This window comes from Quercus robur, chromosome 12 (genome assembly GCF_932294415.1).
Source record: "Quercus robur chromosome 12, dhQueRobu3.1, whole genome shotgun sequence".
NCBI classification, from domain to species: Eukaryota; Viridiplantae; Streptophyta; class Magnoliopsida; order Fagales; family Fagaceae; genus Quercus; species Quercus robur.
The window spans coordinates 22,679,326-22,700,332 of NC_065545.1; the positions used below are offsets into that span (position 1 = coordinate 22,679,326).

The 21,007-nt window shown below is 35.9% G+C and overlaps 2 protein-coding genes across 2 annotated transcripts; one reads left to right on the forward strand and one right to left on the reverse strand.

The window, feature by feature from the left end:
* Positions 1-556: 556 nt before the first annotated feature.
* On the forward strand, positions 557-3,040 carry LOC126708303 (uncharacterized). Its single transcript, XM_050408104.1, has 2 exons — positions 557-2,163; positions 2,251-3,040. Exons 1-2 carry the CDS (start codon positions 557-559, stop codon positions 2,897-2,899), a joined length of 2,256 nt encoding a protein of 751 aa, XP_050264061.1. The 3' UTR covers positions 2,900-3,040.
* A 5,945-nt stretch (positions 3,041-8,985) lies between these two features.
* LOC126710038 (cytochrome c oxidase subunit 5C-like) lies at positions 8,986-11,773 on the reverse strand. Its single transcript, XM_050410418.1, has 2 exons — positions 11,672-11,773; positions 8,986-9,415 (listed from the first exon to the last, which is right to left on the reverse strand). The coding sequence occupies exon 2, from the start codon at positions 9,384-9,386 to the stop codon at positions 9,192-9,194; it is 195 nt and encodes a 64-aa protein (XP_050266375.1). The 5' UTR covers positions 9,387-9,415; positions 11,672-11,773; the 3' UTR covers positions 8,986-9,191.
* Positions 11,774-21,007: the final 9,234 nt, after the last annotated feature.

The following is a 21,007-nucleotide window of genomic DNA, read 5'->3' on the forward strand; positions in this document are numbered from 1 at the left end:
TGCTCCGTCCCTCTTCTCTATTCTCTGCGTTTTGAGCGTTCTGTGAGTGCTGTGTGCACACTGCCCTGCTTCAGCCTTCAGGTGTGCTCTCTCTTTACTCTTTTCTTGAATTTTTATTGTTTGTTCTTTACAATTTCTCTTTGAATCTGAAAATTTATATCCTTGACTGCTTGCTGTGTTTTTTTACTTGTTTTTTCAATTATTTCTTGTGGGATTTAAAGGGTTTTGTTAACATGTGATTTGTGGTTTGTGGGAGTTAAAGCCTTAAAGGGTTCTGTGTTTGTTTGCTGTGAACGTGGTTGCTGTGTTCTGGACTTCTGGTTGCTGTGTTTTTTTTACTGAACTTGGTTTAATTTATCATTAATTTATTGTGTTAATAGTTATTATTTGTAGGTTATTTGTGAGAGTTAAATGGTTTTTTTGGTTCTGTGGTTTTGCATTTTTTTGCTGTGAACCTGGCTGCTGTGTTTGTTGCTGTGAATTGGTTTGATTTATCATTAATTTATTTAGTTAATAGTTATTATTTGTAGGTTAAATTGAATCTATTGAATTTACAATGGACGAAGTTAATAGCACAGAAAGTTCACAAGAAGTGTCAAATGCTGAATCTCCTCTTTGGCAGTATGTTACTAAAGTAGAAAAACCGGCTGGTGCATCTGTTAAATCTGGTGGAAACACATATTTTAAGTGCAACTATTGTGATATAGTTTTTATGGGATCCTATTCTAGGGTTAAGGCTCATTTATTACAAATTTCCGGCAAAGGTATTAGAGCATGCCGTAATGTGTCAAAGAGCCATAGGTTGGAAATGCAGCGAATGCATGATCAAGTTGAGGCTAATAAGTTAGAGCAAGAACAGAGAAGTCAAATTCCCTTACCCCCACCTCCACCTCCCCCAGGCCGTGGGATACCTATTTCCCCATTTCGGAGACAAGAAGGGAGTGATAGTAGTCATAGTACAAATCCGGTTGATGCTAAGAGGAGGAAGGTGACTATGAATACTACTTTGGAGAAAGCATTTCAGAATAATGCTAGACATGATTTAGATAGTAGAATTGCTAGGATGTTTTACACCGGTGGGCTTCCGTTTAACTTTGCAAGGAACCCACATTATCGTAGTTCCTATGCATTTGCTGCTACTCATAGCATTCCGGGTTATCTTCCTCCTGGATATAATGCTTTGAGAACAACACTTTTGCAAAAGGAAAGAGCCCATGTTGAAAGACTCTTGAAACCAATTAAGGACTCTTGGCTTGAAAATGGTGTAAGTATAGTTTCTGATGGATGGTCAGATCCACAAAGGAGGCCTCTTATTAATGTTATGGCTGTATCAGATGGGGGTCCAGTATTTATAAAGGCAATTGATGGGTCAGGTGAGTTCAAAGATAAGCATTACATTGCTGGGGTGTTGAAGGATGCTATAAAAGAGATTGGGCATGAAAAAGTTGTCCAAGTCATCACTGATAATGCAAATGTGATGAAGGCTGCTGGAGCTCTTATTGAGGGTGAGTATCCTAAAATATTTTGGACACCTTGTGTTGTCCACACTCTCAATCTAGCTTTGAAGAATATTTGTGCAGCAAAAAATACTGAAAAGAATGAAGTTACATATGAGGAATGTAGTTGGATTACACGTGTTGCTGATGATGCATCCTTCATACGTGTTTTTATCATGAACCATTCTATGAGGTTGGCAATGTTTAATGAATTTTGTCCATTAAAATTGCTCCAAGTTGCTGATACTAGGTTTGCTTCGGTGGTTGTAACATTGAAAAGGTTGAAGTTGATAAAAAGATGCCTTCAAGCCATGGCTATTAGTGACCAATGGGTTTCTTATAGGGAGGATGACGTTGGAAAAGCTCAAAAGGTGAAAGATATGATTCTAAGTGATCTTTGGTGGGATAATATTGATTATATCCTTGAATTCACGGCACCCATTTATGATATGCTACGAATAGCCGACACAGATAAGCCTTGTCTTCATCTTGTGTATGAGATGTGGGATTCCATGATAGAGAAGGTGAAAGCAGTGATATATCGGCATGAAGGCTTGGAAGATGATCAATATAGCTCATTTTGGGTTGTGGTGTATGATATACTCATTGATCGGTGGACTAAAAATTCTACACCACTACATTGCTTGGCTCATTCCTTAAATCCTAAGTAAGTACATTCATTATCTATTTTCCTTAGTTCACCCTTTAGTAAAACACACATTTGATCTATATTTGTTTTTTAATCTTTAACTAGGTATTATTCCATTGAATGGATTTCGGAGAATCCAAAACGCATCCCTCCACATCGGGATCATGAAATTTCTATGGAAAGAAGCAAGTGTTTGGAGCGATACTTTGAAGATGAGAATGACTTAACGGTGGTGAAGTATGAGTTTGCTAAATTTTCAGGAGGGAGGTTTCCTTCACCAAGTGCCTTGACGGATAGGTGGACCTTACTACCGTTGGTTTGGTGGCAATACCATGGCTCCGCATTTCCAACTCTTCAAACCCTTGCCCTTAAACTTCTTGGACAACCTTGCTCATCCTCATGTGCTGAGAGAAATTGGAGCACATACAAATTCATTCATTCCTTAAAAAGAAACAAAATGGCTCCTGCACGCGCTGAGGATTTGGTATATGTGCATTCTAATCTTCGACTCTTGTCAAGGCGCAATGAAGAGTACATACATACCGCAACAAAGATGTGGGATATTGCGGGAGACTCTTGGAATGAGAGCGACATGCATGGAGGAGCTGGAATTCTTGAGAATGCAGCTCTTACACTTGATGAGCCAGAGTTGGAGGCTATAGTTATTGGGAATGTTAACACTAGTGCTACTACTAGTGAAAGTGAAGTTCGAAGTGAAGCTATTGATCTTGAGGATGATGATATTTGTGTTTGATTGTTTTGTTGATTATCTTTTATTTTGTTTTAGTTTCAAACTTATGAGTTGTATTCTAATTTCCAAACATCATGGAATGTTTTAGTTTCAATCTTGTGGATTATATTTAATTTATGAACATCATGTTTTAGTTGTTATCTATTGCTCTTAAATTTGGTATTTGTTTATATAATGTGAAAAAGTAAAAGTATGCTTAGCAATATATTAAACATATATTATAAAAATATTTTTAATAATTTTTTAATCGCCGAGTCTTGCCGCACCCGCACCCACCTTTTTCAAAAATTGCCGAGTCCCGCACCCGCACCCGCACCCGCACCCGAGTCTCGAAACGCACCCGTGCTTCATAGGTTAGAAACACCTACTTCGGACTTCGGGCCCCCTCACCGAAAGGCCAAACATGATCATTAACACCAATAGACAACATATTTGGTACGCAAAAATAAAACAATATGCCAAAACCTCTGAGCATTGGCTTAAAACACCACTAAGAACGTTCATTAGTTTAAGAAATAAAATAGCTAGGTCATGGGAAATCTTACCAAAAAAAATAATAATAATAAAAATAAAAGGAATGAAATTTGCTTAAACATGCTAGCTACTCCATAGCGATTTACAAAACAGTTACTAATTTATAATATAATTCTCAATTACAATTAAAACAACAAGACATACAAAAAAAAAAAAAAAAAAGATTTTCCACCCAACCAAACATCCAGTAAATTTTACCGCGAAACTGTGATCAGATCATAAACTAAAGAAAAAAAAAAAAAAAAAAAGTAAGCGAGAAAGAAAACGAGGATTGGTACCTGAAGAAGATTAATAGCGCAGAGAGCGAGAGCGAGAGCGAGAATAACAGATGAGAGTGAATTGAAGTGAAGGAGTGTGTCTAGGGTTTTTAAAAGGAGTAACGAACTTTATAATGGCAAGTTTGAAAAAGCGATATCCGCGGGAAGAGAAGGGTGCCATCACGTCACTTTATACGGGATTTTTATTTATTTTTTATTTTATTATTTTTTTGCAAATTAAACTTTTGCATTTTAAATTATCATCAGTGTCCTGGTTATATTTTGCTCCTTATATCATCGAAATCAACAATTTTGTTGTACTTATCTACGTATCATTTATTTTTTGCTGTTAATTCTTACCAAAAATATAATTATGTGCAAATAACGTGGAACCATAATTTAACATTTTAGGAGTAGAATTGTAATTTTGATTGTTGGATTTTCAATTACTTTACATGAATCAAATCTGAAAGTATTAATGATAAAAAAAAAACAATATGTTATGAGCTCAAATTAAATTTGAACGGCTGATATGCATCCACATGATTAAATCTAATCACAATCAAATTAATTTTGATTGGTTCAGTGAGAAATGAATTTTAAATTAATGATGTGTTATAATCATATTGGATTAAACTTAAAACAATCATAAGGAAGTTCACAATTGATGATTTAGAGACTGTCAAATATTAAAAAGCCCTAATTAATTGGTGAAATTGACTTTTTAATATAGATAATTAGGCAATAATTTGGGGCTAATTAATACTGAAGTCAATTATATATGGCTTAAAATTTGCCAGAATCCTGGTATTTCTACGATTTTAATTTAAAAAAGGAAACAATGTGGTTGTCACTAGGTTCCTTTCTTGTCTTCTAATCCTACCAACCTTGAGCCAGCTCACCTACCCCTTCTAGTCAAAGGCACCCCCATTCTCCTACAGCTCTAGAGGAAGCAAAAAAGAGAAGGTCATGTACATCTGATTTTCCTAGTCTTGGATTGCGACAAAGTATTTTGTTGCCTCTTCTCTAAAGTTCTAGACAACTTTTTCCCCTTTTTGTTGTTTGTTTTATTTTGATGCATGTTAGTGTTGCTATGTTTTAGTGTTATTATTGAATGAACATGCTTTGTGGTGACGTTATAATATTTAGGATCTATGCATGATAATGCTTGCATGTTCTTCTCTTAATCATAAAATAATCATATGCTAGATCTGAGATTGTCATCAATGTCATGCAAAACTATGTTATTTCTTGCAATTTCTCAAGTTTGCAATAACATGTTTCAATTCTCGTAACATGTTTGAAAGCTCAACTAGCTCAATTAGTTTGAAAATACTAATGCTTGTTTAGACCCCAAATTTTAAATTATGGTTTAATTGCTTTTACTCTAACTTATCTAAGTGCGGAATAAGAGTAAAGCATGCGCAATAAACCAGAACACTACTCTAAGCCATAAGCAAGTACAATAAGCAATAAATGTAAAGCTTAAAGAGTTGGAAAGAGAGATGCAAATACAAGATAACACCGAGATATGTTATTGAAGAGGAAACCGAAGTACTCGGCGAAAAACCTTTGTTGATGCTCGTTTTGGAAGCCTAGTAGCATGAAGAAGCCCAACAATATGGACAGAATAGAGTTAGTAGATTAATAGAAAAAATCATTACGCCTGAATGGCAGGGACAATGGATAATAGGCCGATAAAGTAAGTAAATGGGACTTGAGGAAAGCAAATGGGCCTAAAGGAGCCCAGAGAGAGAAGTAGTAAACTCATGGGCATTATGAAATGTAGAAAAGTGAGAATGGGCCACAGCAAGCCCGAGGTAATGAAGTAAGAAAGTAAGGGGTTAGTGGAAAGCCCATAAGCCCCAAGGATGAAGAATAAGATAATTGGGCTAGGGCAACTCAAAAGAGTTAGTAAAAGTCCATAAAAATGCAGAGTTAGAAAATGGCCAAGGATGCCCAAGGAAAGCAAATAGGCCAGGGATGCTCAAGAAGAAAGAAATGAGACAAAGGAGCCCACGAGCAATATAATGGGTTAAGAAAGCCCAAAGTAGCGTGAGTATAAATCCAATGACCACATTGAGTCATTGAGAGAACAGATAGTAGGCCTAAAGAGGCTCAGCAAGCACGGGTCAAATAACACCACGACAGGAATGATAGAGTGGTATGGCAGGAATGGCAACAAGACTACAGAAGGAGCAAAGAATGGGCTAAAAGGGGAAAAATCCACGATCAATCAAGGCCTAGCCCTTGAAAGGAGCAAGCCAATAAAGAATGAAAGATCAGAAAACAGTTCACGCCATAAGAAGTCAAGGATAAGCGGCAGAATGCACAGATGAGCTTTCAGACCATGGCAAACGCATGAGTAGCAGACAAGCTTTCAATGTATACAGGAAGTAGAGCACGCGCAAGGCCCAGACACTACCAATCCGTACCCAGCTAATACAGGAATGATGGGTCATGGGCTAGAGGTAAAAGAGGGTATGGTCTGGCGGTGGGGAGAAAAGAAAGCCTATTCTGGGGTTCCCGCTCATATTTTTTTGGGGGTGACGTCCTGCTGGGATGACATACTACCCAAAAGAAAGCAGGATAAGTTGGAACCACTAGGTGCATGCTATACGAGATCGTAAGAGAGAATACCATGGTGAGCAAGCAAACAAAATAAGATTCTTTGTCTAGTAATGGTGAGTGGCACAACCAGCACAAGTAAGTGGTGGTGATTGGACAATTGACAAACCAATGGGTGGTCGGGAGGAACACTCTAAACCAGACAAAAGTGGTTAAAAACTAAAATGGTAAAAAACAGTCACGACAGGTAGTATATAAAGGGTCCTTGCTATGGATAGTAACACAACCACAACCATAGCAACCTCTAGAGGAGAATTACTACACTACCATCACCATAACACCACGTGAGCAAGCATTCAGAAAGAAAGAGAGGAGTGGGAAAGAATGAAAGTAACAAAAAACGGAGAGAAAAGAGAAAGAAAAGAAATAAGGAGTGTAGAATGGCAGGCATGCACCAATAGGCAAAATCTCTTCTCTCCCTTTAAAAACCTACCTTCTATTGAGAATAAAGAACTCGTTTAGGCACAAGCCATTCAGGCTCGTTCCCTCAAAATGGATAATTTCTACATAAGATTATCTTGTGAGGTTATCCACATTGAGGAAGTGGTTACCTCCTTGGCCTTAGCCCCATAACACAATTGAACATGGCAAACTAATCTTTTACTTCTTTGATTTTGCCACTTATTGCTATTGTTTCTTCTCTTGTCTTTGCAATTTCACCTATAATGTGCTCTTTCTACTTGTTTTTAATTAAGAATCTCTTATTTTTCCTAACAGTACTTTCGTTATCATTGTTTTATTACATTTATTCGCCATAATTCTTTTGTGGCAATTTCGCTTGCCATGGGCATGTGACTAAAATTTTGGCAAACTGGGCATAATTTGTGCGCAAACCAAACTAAAGTGAGTTACAATTGGACCGGTCCCAACTCTCTTATCCAGAACACTCAGGCCCAGTGTAGCAGGAGGCAGTCTAGCCCAAAATCACAAAAGGCCCACCATAACCTCTTTGCGGCCCTCCAAGCCGAAATCAATCCACTAGTAAATAAGTTGGATTACACGAATATAAAAAAAACCCTCTAAGCCTAATCTATCCAATGTACCTGAGCCTTTTAAGCTCCTGCTACCAACGGACTTTTCGGAGTCTTGTCTTCACTACTTATCTGAATCCTGCAATTTCACCCGATTGCATCTGCTACTCAATGGCTTCTTCCAATACTTCCCAAAAGCACCGAAACTTCTCTCAACACTCAAAGTGGGTGAGGTAAGTGTTTGGGTTAAGAACCTCTCATGGATGTGTAGATGGAGAGGTGAGAGTAGATGAAAACTTTAGAGAAATGATGTAGAAGATTGTGGGTAAAAACAATCTCAAACTCTCAAGTGTTTGGCTAGGGTTTCTCTCTCAAAATTTTCTTCAGAAAATACTCCTTATATTTTGTGGGTAATGAGGGTTTATATAGTGTTGGTAAAGAATGGGAAAAGTCACACTTCAGAAAAGTAACAGACAGTGAGTTTCGCGAGTCACTCGTGACATGGCCGAAGTCGCGAGTCACTTGCGAAATCCAACCTGTCAAGGACTCTTCAAATTCTAGCATGTGCTTCTTACGTGGCTTGTTTTGCGGGTCAGCAGTCTAGAGTCAAGTCGTGAAAACCACTTCTTAATAGATTATTCACTAAACTCTCACACATAGCCCTTTCATAAAAAATCTCACAAAAATACAGAGAAATGATTGAACAGAATTACAATCAAATTTGACACGGAATTAAAACCAACATATACATAGTTGTAAATCACAACTTTACAATGTTCATATGTTCTGTTCATCATCTCCATCTTTTCAAAATTGCAATGCTCTTGTTTGCGTATACTGTATGGTATAGTATTTGTTTAAGGAATGTAAACCACAGTTTAGAAGACCAATTTATTTGACAAGGTGGATATTTAACACTTTCCCATCTTGTAGTTAAACTTATAGATGTACCTTAAAACGTTGTAGCTGGCATTGCCTAGCGCGCTAACCTTGACACCAACACCAATCACCTCATTATCCTCCGAACTTAGATTAAGGGTTCTTAAATTAATTTCCTATTCATGTAATTTTACATTTTATAGAATGTAATTAAGACCAAAGTCATGTAATTCTTAGATTGCCTGTAATATTTGGAATAGTATTTTATATTTAACGTATCATGAGACTTCCACCTTCATTTTTGTCACCGTTGTCCTCTGCGTTATTAATGAAATTATCCGTATTCGCTTTTAAGCAGGCATGTTGCCTACAGAATGACGTCAACAAATTCCTGAATTATCTCAAAGCAAAAATAGCTTTATCCAGCCCCTTTTGCATCTTTGCACATGATCCTTGTGTAAGGGCCAAGTTCATCACATCCGCATTACTCCACTTAAATTAATAGCAAACTAGCAATGTTGCATTCATTTTCAGAGTCAAAACAGACACATACTTGATACTACACCATGCAATTATACAACTTGCCCGTAGCCGTAAGACTGAAACAAATTGCTCTGCATGTGACTACTGCACGCAAATAAGTCACCCTGATATATAGAATCAAACAAAGGACAGTGCATACAACTTGCAGCCAGTTTAGTTTTATAGTTTTGCTCATTTGTGAGAGCTTCATTTCATTGGATTATTATCGAGCTTAAAAAATATTATGGGCAGTACACCCATGAGAGGCAGCATAACAGTGGACAATTACATCTTTCACTTGAGCAAAATCATAAGACCAACCACATGCAAATATCATGAAACTTACATGTGTTTTATACCTAAAGCAAAATCAGTACACAATATTTATTCACTTAAAATCCAAACTAAGCTCATCTTAGGTTCAATAGACAAATAGAGGGGAGCACAAAATGATCAACAAACTGCCAAACGTGTCCATTGAACCAGGACAGAAATTACAAAGATCTATTCTTCTTGGACAACAACACTGATCTCACCCTTCTCCAACAAGTCATGAAATTGCCTCACTTTCCTCTGCTCATTCCAGTGGTGCATTTTCCAGAGGCTCCCTGCAGCCAAAGCAAGTGCCATCCCAATGCATAGCTCCTTGACAACACTAGGTCCTTTCAAGGTGGCATGAGCAACCCTGGAACCAGCCATTTTGCTTATTTGTTGGAAGCTTGTAAAATCTGCAAGTAGAAAACATATAATTTCCAGTTTTTATTTTCTTGTTAAGAAGAACAATGTACAAGTAACAAGCCAATCGATTATTTGTGAATTAGCAAATGACAAACTACGTTTCTATTTCATATCAGGTCAATCAACTAGTGTCTCTGCTGCATAATATATTACAGATTGATATCAGTTTCAGTGCAGCCTGGAAAGAAACATAGACAAATTAGACATTGCACTCTACTATAAGGTGAAAATCTTGATACCAGATGCTGCTAGAATCAACGTTAATTACAACCTGACCAGCATCATACCCAGGCATTGAATTGTATAATCAAGAGCAGATTTCAACCGGGGAATCTCATATATTTGTTTATAAGAAAGAAAATTTTCTACTCTTCACATTTTTTGGGAAAAATTTTAAACTTATTTCAGCTATTTCGGCACATTAACCTTTATGTATGTTAGGACATATGTGTTTCACATGTTAAGAACATATGTCATGATTTTATGTAATTGGTTTATCCTTTGACAAAACGCACTTTACTTGTATTTGGGTAGATTTAGAATGTGTTTAAATACTTCAAGAAACCATGTTTCAAGATCAAGTATTGAAGCCTTCAAGTTTGTCCAAGAAAACAAGTTCATAGTGCAAAATCATTAAAGCTCGACAGCTGGCTCGACAGCTGTATTTATCGAGCTTAAGAAAGTTGTTCAAAGTTCGGTGTGCTCGACACCTGCTCGACACCTCCTTTCTGTCGAGGTTTAAGATTTTCAGAATTCAAATATGATTTTCTTGGAATCCGTAAATATGTCTTAGGGCCTTCTTTTCTCCTAACCCTAGACATATAAAATGATTGTTTTAAGGGCCGTCAAACAGTTCACAAGTTACACAAGTTTTGAGCAAACTCTATTCAAGCAAATTGTGATCGGAGATGAAGTTCTTGCCCTAGTTCATGCCCTAGTTCATCTCTTTCTCTTGAAGAAGTTGCTGTGTATGTGCATCGTAGGGTTTTGTAACCAAGCATTTTCTTGATCTTCATCGTGTGGATGAACTGAAGAACTTTGCAACCAACAACTTTCTTAGTTGGTGATTGAAGTCACGTACTGGGATCCGCGTAATTGGTTAGTCACGTACTTGGGAGTCGTGCATCAAAAGGGGAACTGTCACTACAGAACAAGTCCAATTGGGTATTGGGGTAAGGGTTCAACTGTAGGTTGGTAAGGTACTTGAGATTCATTTACTTGTAACCGTTTGTTGTGATAATAGTGGAGTTTCGGGAGTGGTGACCTGAAAATCACCCGGTGGGGTTTTTGCCGTTAGGTTTTCCCCATTCGTAAACAAATCACCGTATTATTTATTTTCCGCTGGATTATTAGTTTATTGGTGATTTGTTTGTGCTACCACGCGTTTGCATGATAAATTGATTAATTAATAACTTGGTTAATTAATTAATTAATTTCTATCACAAGGGGTCATTTAGTTTGTGGCCTATCAATATACATCATATAGGTCTGTCATACCAAGTTCAGTTTATAGTTCAAAGTTTTTCTTGTCCAATTATCAGCTCCAAGAAAATATATAGCCTCCTTTTATATCTTTCTAAGAAAACCTAAACGAAACTGCTTGATTATGGAATACACACGGTCTGAGTGCAACCCATTATCAAAACCTTGACAAACTAGTTATTGAAAATTCAAATAACCGACAAAGCAACAAAATAGCTAGGCAATGAATAAATTCGTTTATAATCAACCAAAATTCCTAATTCACAAAGCTAAATTCGAAATACCTACCAAGCTCGCAGGTCTTCTTGAAAAATACTCAGCCAAACAAATACAAGCAAAACTGTGCATCTTTTTATTAAAAAAAAAAAAAAAAAAACCCACAAATTTTCAGGTAAAAATAGGTACAATAAAATCAAATCCAAAAATTTTTCCCTAAGAATAAAGAGATATTTTTACCGGTATCAAAATCAGGAAAGATTTCAAATCCAAGCATAGAAGTGCATTTGCGTATAAAGCCCAGATGGGTTTTCATTTCTCAATCATTAAGTCTTAAATCTGATACCCAATAATTCGATTTAAACTATTTCAATCATTTTCTCACCAACCAAACAGAGGACAAAAAACACAACAGAAAAAAAAAAAAAATTATTTCAGTTAATCTACGAGAAAATTAAGCAACGAGATAGTAGAAATGAAATGATACATAGAATAAACAAATCAAATAAGTAAAAAGACAAGGATTGAGATCATAATTTAGGGTTTACCTTATGGGTGCACTGAGGAGGCCTTGGTTGAATAATCAGAGCGATTTGGGAAAACCATAGAGGTTCCTTCCAATAGGCCCTTTATGAGTTCCAGGCGCGACGCTAGTATAGGTTGAAATCTCTATTTTGCCCTTTGGGGAGTGAGGTGATCCACTCAGGTTGTGTTAGGTTTTGGGGTTTCCATTCTTCTTCTTGTAGGGTTTGGGCCATGAGTGTATTGGCCCAAAAGAGAGGATGACTTTTACAAGCCCAATTGTAAAAGCATTCATAGTTAGAAATGTCATCTTATTCTATTTTACAATCTCAAAAAGCTACTTTATCAATTATACCATACCATTTTACAACACACCTAACATTCCAACTTTTATTTTCTTATTCTACTCCTTAAAATAATATATCTACATAATAAAATATATTTTCATCACCTCTCTCTCTCTTTTCTCAATCATTCTCTCTTGTCTCTTTTCCTCTTCATTTTTGTGTCTAAAATACACCATAAAAAATATTTTTAAAAACTCAGCCACCACATAAACACAAGAAACTGCCACCACAAGAACCACCAAGAAAAAAAAAACAAGAGAAAAAAAAAAACACAAACTGCCAAATACCACTGGAAACCCACCACAAAAATCACCAAAACCACCACTTAGACACCAAACCCATCACCAATTTGAGCAAACCCACAACTCAAACCACCAGACCACCCACCAACCATAACCGCAAGAAAGAGCCACCACAGAGGAAAAAAAAAAAACAAAGAAGCCTTCAAAAACCACCAACAACAACCACATCTACAACAAGCAACCACCACATAATCACTAAGAGGAAAAAAAAAAAAAAGACAAAGAAACTATTGATCTCGCCAACAACCACAACGTTGAAACCCACCACTGTCGATCTAGAAACCCACCACGTTGAGATCTCCACCTTGCCATTCCACCACGCCGATCAGCACCATCGACCTAGACCCATGTGCCACCACAGCCACATCAACGGAACTTTTATGCTATGCCTACCTCTGCCGCTACCGCCACCACACGAGGTTTTGGGTTTGAGAAAAGGTAGTTTCTGGTTTGAGGAGTAGAGAGGGCAGAACAAGAAGAAGGGAGAGAGAAGAGATGGAAGATGGAGAGAATCAGAGAAATGAAAGAAAGAGTGATAAACTATAAATTTATATGGTACTATAGAGGGAATAAAACATATTAAAAATTATACAATAGAGCTATAGTGCGATTCTACATTTAGAATCGTACTGTAGCATAATTGCAATTTTTTTTGCAATAGTCAGCTTTTACAAGTCCGGATGGAGTGGGGGTTTTGGGCTTTTATACTAAATTGAACCAACATATGACATATGCCATTCCCAATGTGAATGCTCTAAGTTGATCTGAATATAGTACCAAATTTGATATATGAGTTCATTTATGAGATCAAAAAATTCAAAGTTCAAATGCATCATATAAAGTGTTTGTGTTTGTTTAAAAGTTGATGTTGTGTATCCAAGAGTTATGCCTTTTTTTAATATACACTACTTGTAAGTCTTCAAAACATGTGTTTCTTTTCTCCTTTCTTCTATGAAATAAGCTATTAAAAAAAAAACATAGAAGCTTGTCCTACATTGAGATGAGAAAAGTGTTTCTATGTGTTTAAATGTTGGTGCTATGTATTCAAGTATTAGGTTATTTTGGATATGCACTACTTGTAAGTCTTCAAAACGCATGTTCCATTTCTCCATTCCCCTATGAAATAAACGTAAAGTTATTTGTATTTGATAATAAAGAGTAACTATTCAAATTATTATGAAGAGGACATAATAGATTGAAAATACATTATATCACTTATTATGAAGCATCATAGATTGAAAATACATATCACTTGTGGGAGGAACGAATTTTTCCCCAATCAGGTATTATTCGCTTTGGGAATGGGCCGAGGAACTGATGCCACCCTAACGAATTTGTTCAATCCCACATCGGGGAGAGAACCCTTGCCTTATAAGCACTTGACCTAAGGAAGGGTGTACCATAGTGTGTGTCATTGACGCCTCCCATCCTTGCCTTATAAGCACTTGGCCTAAGGAATGGTGTACCATAGTGTGTGTGATGTGATGACACACACTATGGTACACTATTCCTTAGGTCAAGTGCTTATAAGGCAAGGGTTCTCTCCCCGATGTGGGATTGAACAAATTTGTTAGGGTGGCATCGGCTCCTTGGCCCATTCCCAAAACGAACAATACCTGATTGGGGAAAAATTTGTTCCTCCTACATAACTCATTTCTTAATGGATGGATATGATTTAATTCTAAGGTAAAGTTATCATAATTAATAGATCTAATTATCTTAGTTCTAAAAATTATGTCCTACATGTTTTTCTACCAAGTAGACCTCTCTAAAAATACATTATACCACTTGTTGATTCCCACTTTGGCGAGAAGGCCCAATAGCAGGAAGATGCCCAACAATATGGGAGGGAAATAAATAAGAAGAGTTAGTAAATTGAGAAGAAAAACATTAAGCTTGAATGGCATAATGGACCATAGGCCTAAAAGATAGCAAAAGGGTCTCAAAGAAAGTAAGCGGACCCAAAGGAGCCCGGAGAAAGAAGTGATAAACCCATGGGCATTATGAGAAGTGGAAAGTAAGTAAGAATGGGCCGAAGGAGACCAAAGGAAGGAACTAAGTAACTAAGGGTTGGTGGAAAAGCTCATAAACCCCGAAGGGGAAGGATATGGTAATTTGGGCCGAGAAAGCCCAAAAGAATTAGCAAAAGCCCATGGGAATGAAGAATTGGAATGGGCCGACGATGCCCAAGGAAATGAAATGGGTTGAGGATGCCTAAAAGAATGAAATGGGCCAAGGAAGCCCGAAAGGGATGAAATGGGCCAAGGAAGCCCAAAACAGCATGAGTACAAGCCTAATGATAGTGTTGGGTTATTGGAATTGAGCAAAGGGAAAGCATATAGCAAGCCCAAAAGAGGCCCAGCAAGCATAAGTCAAATAATAGTATGACAGGAACATCAGGATGGCATGGCAGAAGTATTAACTGACCCGTAAAAGAGGGTAAGGAATGGATTGGAGAAGGAAAGGCCCACGATCAAGCAGACCTAGCCCAGGAAAGAAGTAAGAAATAAAGAATGAAAGCTCAGAGACTCATTCATGCCATAAAAGGTCAAGAACAAGTAGCAAAATGTGCAGACGAGCCCTCAGGTTATGGCAAACGCATGAACAACAGACAAGCCATGGACACACATGAAAGTGGAGCATACACAAGGCTCAGGCACCATCAACTTGTACCCAGCCAATACAAGAGTGGTGAGCCATGAGTCAGAGGTAAGAGAGGGTATGGTCTGGTGGTAGGGAGAAGGGAAAAGCCTATTTTGGGCTTCCCACTTAAGCTTTTTTGGGAGAAATGTGTTGCTGGGATGACATACGACCCAAAAGAGGGAAAGATGAGTTGGAATCACTAGGTGCATGCCATGATGGATAGTGAGAGAGAATGTCCACCCTTATTCGGATGGGAATGCCACGATGAGCAAGAAAACAAAATGGGACTTTTGTCTAGGAATGGGATGTGGCACGACTAGCATAGGTAAGTGGTGATGGCTGGACAGTTGACAGACCAGTGGGTGGTTTGGGAAGGACACCCATGCTAGGACAAAAGCAGTTAAGGGGTAAAATAGTAAAAACAAGTCACAGCAGGCAATATAAGAGGGGCTTCAGTTGTGCACAACAACAACAAGAAAGGAGGGGAACAAAAGAGATTAGAGAGAAAAAGGAAGCAAGAAAAAGAGTGAAAGATAGAATAGAAAACTTAGAAAGGAAAAATGAATTAGAAAGGAAAAAGGAATTAGAAAGAAAAATAGAGAAAGTAAACAAGAGCGTGATAGTGGGCATGCACCAATAGATTGTTCCCTTCTCTCCCTCTAAAAGCTTACTCTCTGGTGAGAATTTATGGAATTTGAGGATAAGCCATTTAGGCCCGTTCTCTCAAAGTGAGTAATTTCCGTGACAGGATTTCCCTGTGAGATTGCCCACATTGAAGAGCGGTTCCCTTCTTGGACTTAGCTCTATAAAGAAATCAAGCATGGCAAACTGACCATTCTCCCTTTTTATTTTATTGATCAAGCATTAGTGTGATTTCCATTTCCTCATTGTTATCATCTTAATCATGTTGCATTTATATTGCTGCATTACTTCTTCCTTTATTAAGATCATGATTTAGTATTTTCCGTTTTTCTGGCCGACAGTAAGCATATTCTCCTTATTATTGTCATATTACACATGCTTGTATAAATTTTTTGTAACAGTTTCCTCTGCCATGGGCATGTGTCCAAGGTCTTAGTAAATGGGCTCTAGCTTGTGCACAAGCTAGCTTGGGGTGTGTTGTAGTCAAGCTAGTCATGACTCTCCTACCCAGAACCATCGGGCCATAATGTGGCAGGAGGCAGCCCAGCCTGCAGTTGCGAAAAAGGCCCACCACACCACTCATTTCTCAATGGATGGATTTGATTTTGTGTGTGTGTGTGTGTGTGGAGAAAGTGGATGGATATCATTTAATTCTAAGGTAAAGTTATCATAATTAATAACTCTAAATATCTTAGTCCTAAAAATTATGTCCTACATGTTGTTCTACCAAGTAGACCTCTCTCTCTTTCTCAAAAAGAAAAAAAAAGAAAAAAGAAAGTAGACCTCTTTCTCTCTCAATTATTTTTTCCCTATGTTTTACACACTTAAAATTTGTATGTCATCTAACAAAAAAAATCCTCACATTAATCTAAATATATTATTATTATTATTATTAAACCTATATAAAAAATATTACAATGATTAAGCTAATTCTACTCTTAGGAGAATTTTATTTTCAGTGCTTTAATTTAAAAAAAAAAATTGTTTTTTACATGTTGTGATTATCCTAAATGAATACTTTTTCCCCCTCTTTATGCCACATGAAGAACTCTTTACAGGATGATTTGGTGGCATCTACTAAAGTTAGAAGGGAACTAAGCTATACCTTAACTAGTGTGATTTATTAATATGAGAAAATGAGTTCAAATTAATCTATCAAACAAAAAAAAGATGAAAAGGGCATTTTAAGCTAAAAAATAAGCTATATTTGCCTCATCACATGCGCTCCGCATGTGCGATGAGGCTCTGTTTTTATTTATTTTGAGTTTAATGTAATTTTTTAATTTGAATTCATCTATTATTAGTGAAGTTACACATGAATGGGTTTTTAAGAAACTAAAATTTATGATTTAAAATAGAGTAAATTACTGAGTTTAGTGTGTGCTAGTTTTTGTTGAATTACAATTTTAACCCTATTTTTTTTATTTTTTAAGAATAACGATTATCTAATTAGCTTAGAGGTATTTTTGACATTTTCTAAAGGTATAACTAACTTTCTGAATTCTTTTAATATATAAAGATATATAGAGATTAAGAGATGATTTGACTAGGTTAATGAATCAATGGGCTGATCCTAGATTTTCCCTTTTCTCCATAGGACTGGGGCCTTGATGGCCGGTTTGGCTGGTGCGCCAACCCCCCCTCCCAACACACACACACACACACACACACACACACACACACACACACACATCTTTAGTTTTTTATTTTTTTATTTTCATTTGTAACTAGACTATGATGCTAGCAAGTCCAAACTCTAAAAGCAGTGGGATTCAGGGACTAAGTGTGTTCTTGACAAGGTTTAAAATTTGGTTTATTTAATTTATTGACTAATTTATTTTACTAGGTATAATTTTTAAAGTATAAAATTTTTGTAGATATAATTTATTAAGATCTTACTTATTAAAACAGATCACATATGAACATCAAATCAAAAAAGTTGGGCTTAGAAATTGTAGTTGTGCCAAATGATTGCACTAAATTGCAATAATTTTAAAGTTGGGTTTAGAAACTGTGGTTGTGCCAAATGGCTGTACCAAAATGCAACAATTTTTAGATAGAAATAAAACTTTTATCAATTATGTACAATTTTTTGTTCTTATCAACTTTTCCTCTATTGCTTTATAATTTTTTTGGATAGACACAAATGCTTAATTGTGGACATCAACTTCTCTTTCTTTTTAATTTTTTCTCCTCACTTTATGAATTATCTACAACTTTTCTAATACACAATTATCAACAATTTAAAGTGTTAATTTATCTACTTATCAATAGATACACATGAAAAAGTTCAAGTTTTACAAAATTTGAGTTATTTTCTTCTTGGATTAAGTGTTTGAGTTTGATTGTAGAATTGATTTAATTTTTAATGACACTCTTAGGACCTGATTGGTAGGAGGATTTTTGTTTTTGTTTTCAAAACAATATAAAAACAATTTTCAAAAAATTGAACTTGAAACTAGTTTTCAGATAATAATTTTTATATTTTACGTGTTTGGCTTCCCCTTTTAAGAACAATTTTCAAAATACTAAAAACAAAAATAATTGTTTTGGAGACTATTTCATTTTTTGAGAATAAAATATATATATATATATATATAAAGTAATGTGTAGAATCTGTAGATTACTTTTTTTTTTTTTTTTTTTTTTTGTGTGGATAATGATAAGGGAATAGAGCTCATCATATATATATCTTTAATGATAAGTTTCAAATTTGAAGTGTGAGAATTCTTTTTGTGATAAAGATAAAATTCTTAATTTAAGAAATAAAAGAGTTTGGACAAATGTGTGGGGTACACTGTTTTCAATTTATTTACAACTATGTCATTAAAAACATTTTCTGTATCCTGAAAACACCCCTTAGCCATTTCCTGTTTTATCACTACTATAATTATTGCATTTATTTTTTATAATGTTATTTGCAATTACTAATGCTGTTAATATTGATTTTTTGAATGAGGTTATTATTCACTTTGTTACCAAGAAAGTTCCTTCACTTCACCTCAAGGCAATGCATTTTTTTGTTGAATGGTTGGATTTAGGTTGAAGCATCAAATTTGCATTGGTGGTGGATGTTTGCTGCTCTTTTGTTGTTGTTGTATTGTATGTAAATAGATTTGAAAAACATATGAAAAACATGTTTGTTTAATAATTATTTCAAATCCTTAAATCTAGGATATCACTATCCACACACATTCATTAGAATTTATTTTTCAATCCAAATGAAATGCTTAATAAATGGAATTAGGGTTTATCACATGCACACACAATGAATTCAACATGCAAATTGATGGATAACATATTGGATGATGTGATATGAATGTGGGCCACTATAGTCTAGAAGACCGGTTTCACCAGGCAAGGTGGGTGCCTAACACCTTCCCACCTTGTAACATAGCCTTCAAACTTAGATCAAGGGTTAGTAGATCAAATGCTTATCCATGTAATTTTCAATTTCTAGATTGTAACTAGGAAACAAAGCTATATACTTTATCTTAGATTGTATCTAGGACCAAAACCATGTAATTTTCCTATGATCAATATAAATTCAATTGCAAATTAATAAAATGAGAAATTTTTCAATTTTGGTTTTCTTATTTATTCCAATAATTAAATAAGTGGTGACTCTATTGTAAAACCCTTAATCTAAAGGGGAAAATATAATCAGTCAAACCTTCAGTTTGAGAGGCAATAACACAACTCCACCCAGTGGTGGTGCCACGTACAGGTCAGGGTGTTCCCAGGAACACCTTGACCTGAAAAAAATTACTAAAAAAAAAACAAATTATATTTAAGCTAAATTAGGAACACCCTCAACACAAAATTAGGAACGCCCTCAGATTAAAAAAAAATTTATCTGTTCAACTTTCAAGAAAAAAAAAAAAAAAAAAAAACCCAAAATTTTTTTTTTTTTTTTTTTTTAAAAAGAACCAAGCCCACAGCGAGCCCAACAGAGCAAACCCACCCATAGATTCTCAAAAAAAAAAAAAAAAAAAAAAAAAAAAAAAACACCAACACAGAATCAGAAATCAAACTTACCCACAGTACCCACGGTCACGTCGCTGCAGAGAAAACCAATCCCCAATACATTGATACAGTCTATACAATATAGAGCAAAAGCAAAACAAACCAAAAGCAATACTGTGTTTATCAAAAAAAAAAAAAAAAACCAATACAGAGCCTCTGTACCAAAACGGCAAAACCAAACCAAAAAACCCTAATACTCGCTCCTCGGTCGCCGTAACTCGCTCCTCGTCGTCGTCGCCGTAGCTCGCTCCTCGTCATCATCGCCGTAGCTCGCCCCTCATCGCAGATTGCAGATCGTAGACCATAGATCGCAGTCGCAGATCGCTCTGCTCAGCTCCGGTGCTCAGTGCTCGGTGCTAGCAGATCGCAGATCCCTCTGGACCCTCCCTGAGCTTCAACTCCCTCAAGGTATTTCTAATTTCTCTCTCTTTTTCTCTCTCAGTTTCTCACACTCTCTCTCTTTATCTCACTGAGTGTGATTTTCTAAAATAATGAATGTCTCTCTCTCTTTGGTCTTTATTTAAACTAGTCGCCAACCCGTGCGATGCATGTGATGCTTTAAAAAGAAAAAAACAATATTGCAATTATCATTTGCTGCACTAAATCAAAATGTCTTAAGACTCACTAATCAAATAATACAACTAAATGGAGAAGACCCAAGCATAACATAAAATCTTTACTAATTCAAATATTAAACATTGTCAAACCTAGTACACGCTTGTGCCCAATAAAAAATTATAAAGACAAATAAGGGATAAAGAAATCTTGTATATCATCTCCATAAAAATACATACATGCCAAAAAGATTAATACCACTACCATAGGACCATTGGCAATGAAGTTATTTTCATAGTTACATATATACTGTGAATAAACAAATAAACAAATTGCAATAATGATTGCAATCTTATTTTCATAATAAATAAATAGAATATAGTTACCAATGTCAAATTCTTTTGCTATGACTCAAAAAGAGTAGAGAAAGAACATAATACAACAAATCTACATTATATAGAAGAGTACATCATATATTTATTCAACACAAAACATAGAGTTTTATAAATCATCTTTGCTTGCTCACATTCCCAACCACATCTCTTGTGCTAAGATACTATAGATATTGCTTTTTCAAAATCACGAATAGACTTTGCCAATAAAGCCTTCTCCATGTCAAACCCTTTTGCTTTGCCTTAAAATAGTTCCTAGAAAACAGTTGCTTTACCCAAGTTAGGGGCTTTGAGAACAGAAGAGTTATAGTATTTGAGAGAGTGCGATAACACACCACATTCTCCGTTAAATCTACATTTTAGTAGAAGGATCTCATTCCTAGCCAAATCATTTTTCCTTTAATACCAAGCAAAAAAAAAAAAAAAAAAAACTAAACGTGTATCATGTCCAGATA

Excerpts from the sequence above, each read along its gene's own strand:
- LOC126708303 (XM_050408104.1), top strand. The coding sequence starts at position 557 with ATGGACGAAGTTAATAGCACAGAAAGTTCACAAGAAGTGTCAAATGCT. Across the intron at positions 2,164-2,250 it reads GCTCATTCCTTAAATCCTAA|GTATTATTCCATTGAATGGA; the intron begins GTAAGTACATTC and ends ATCTTTAACTAG.
- LOC126710038 (XM_050410418.1), bottom strand. The coding sequence starts at position 9,386 with ATGGCTGGTTCCAGGGTTGCTCATGCCACCTTGAAAGGACCTAGTGTT.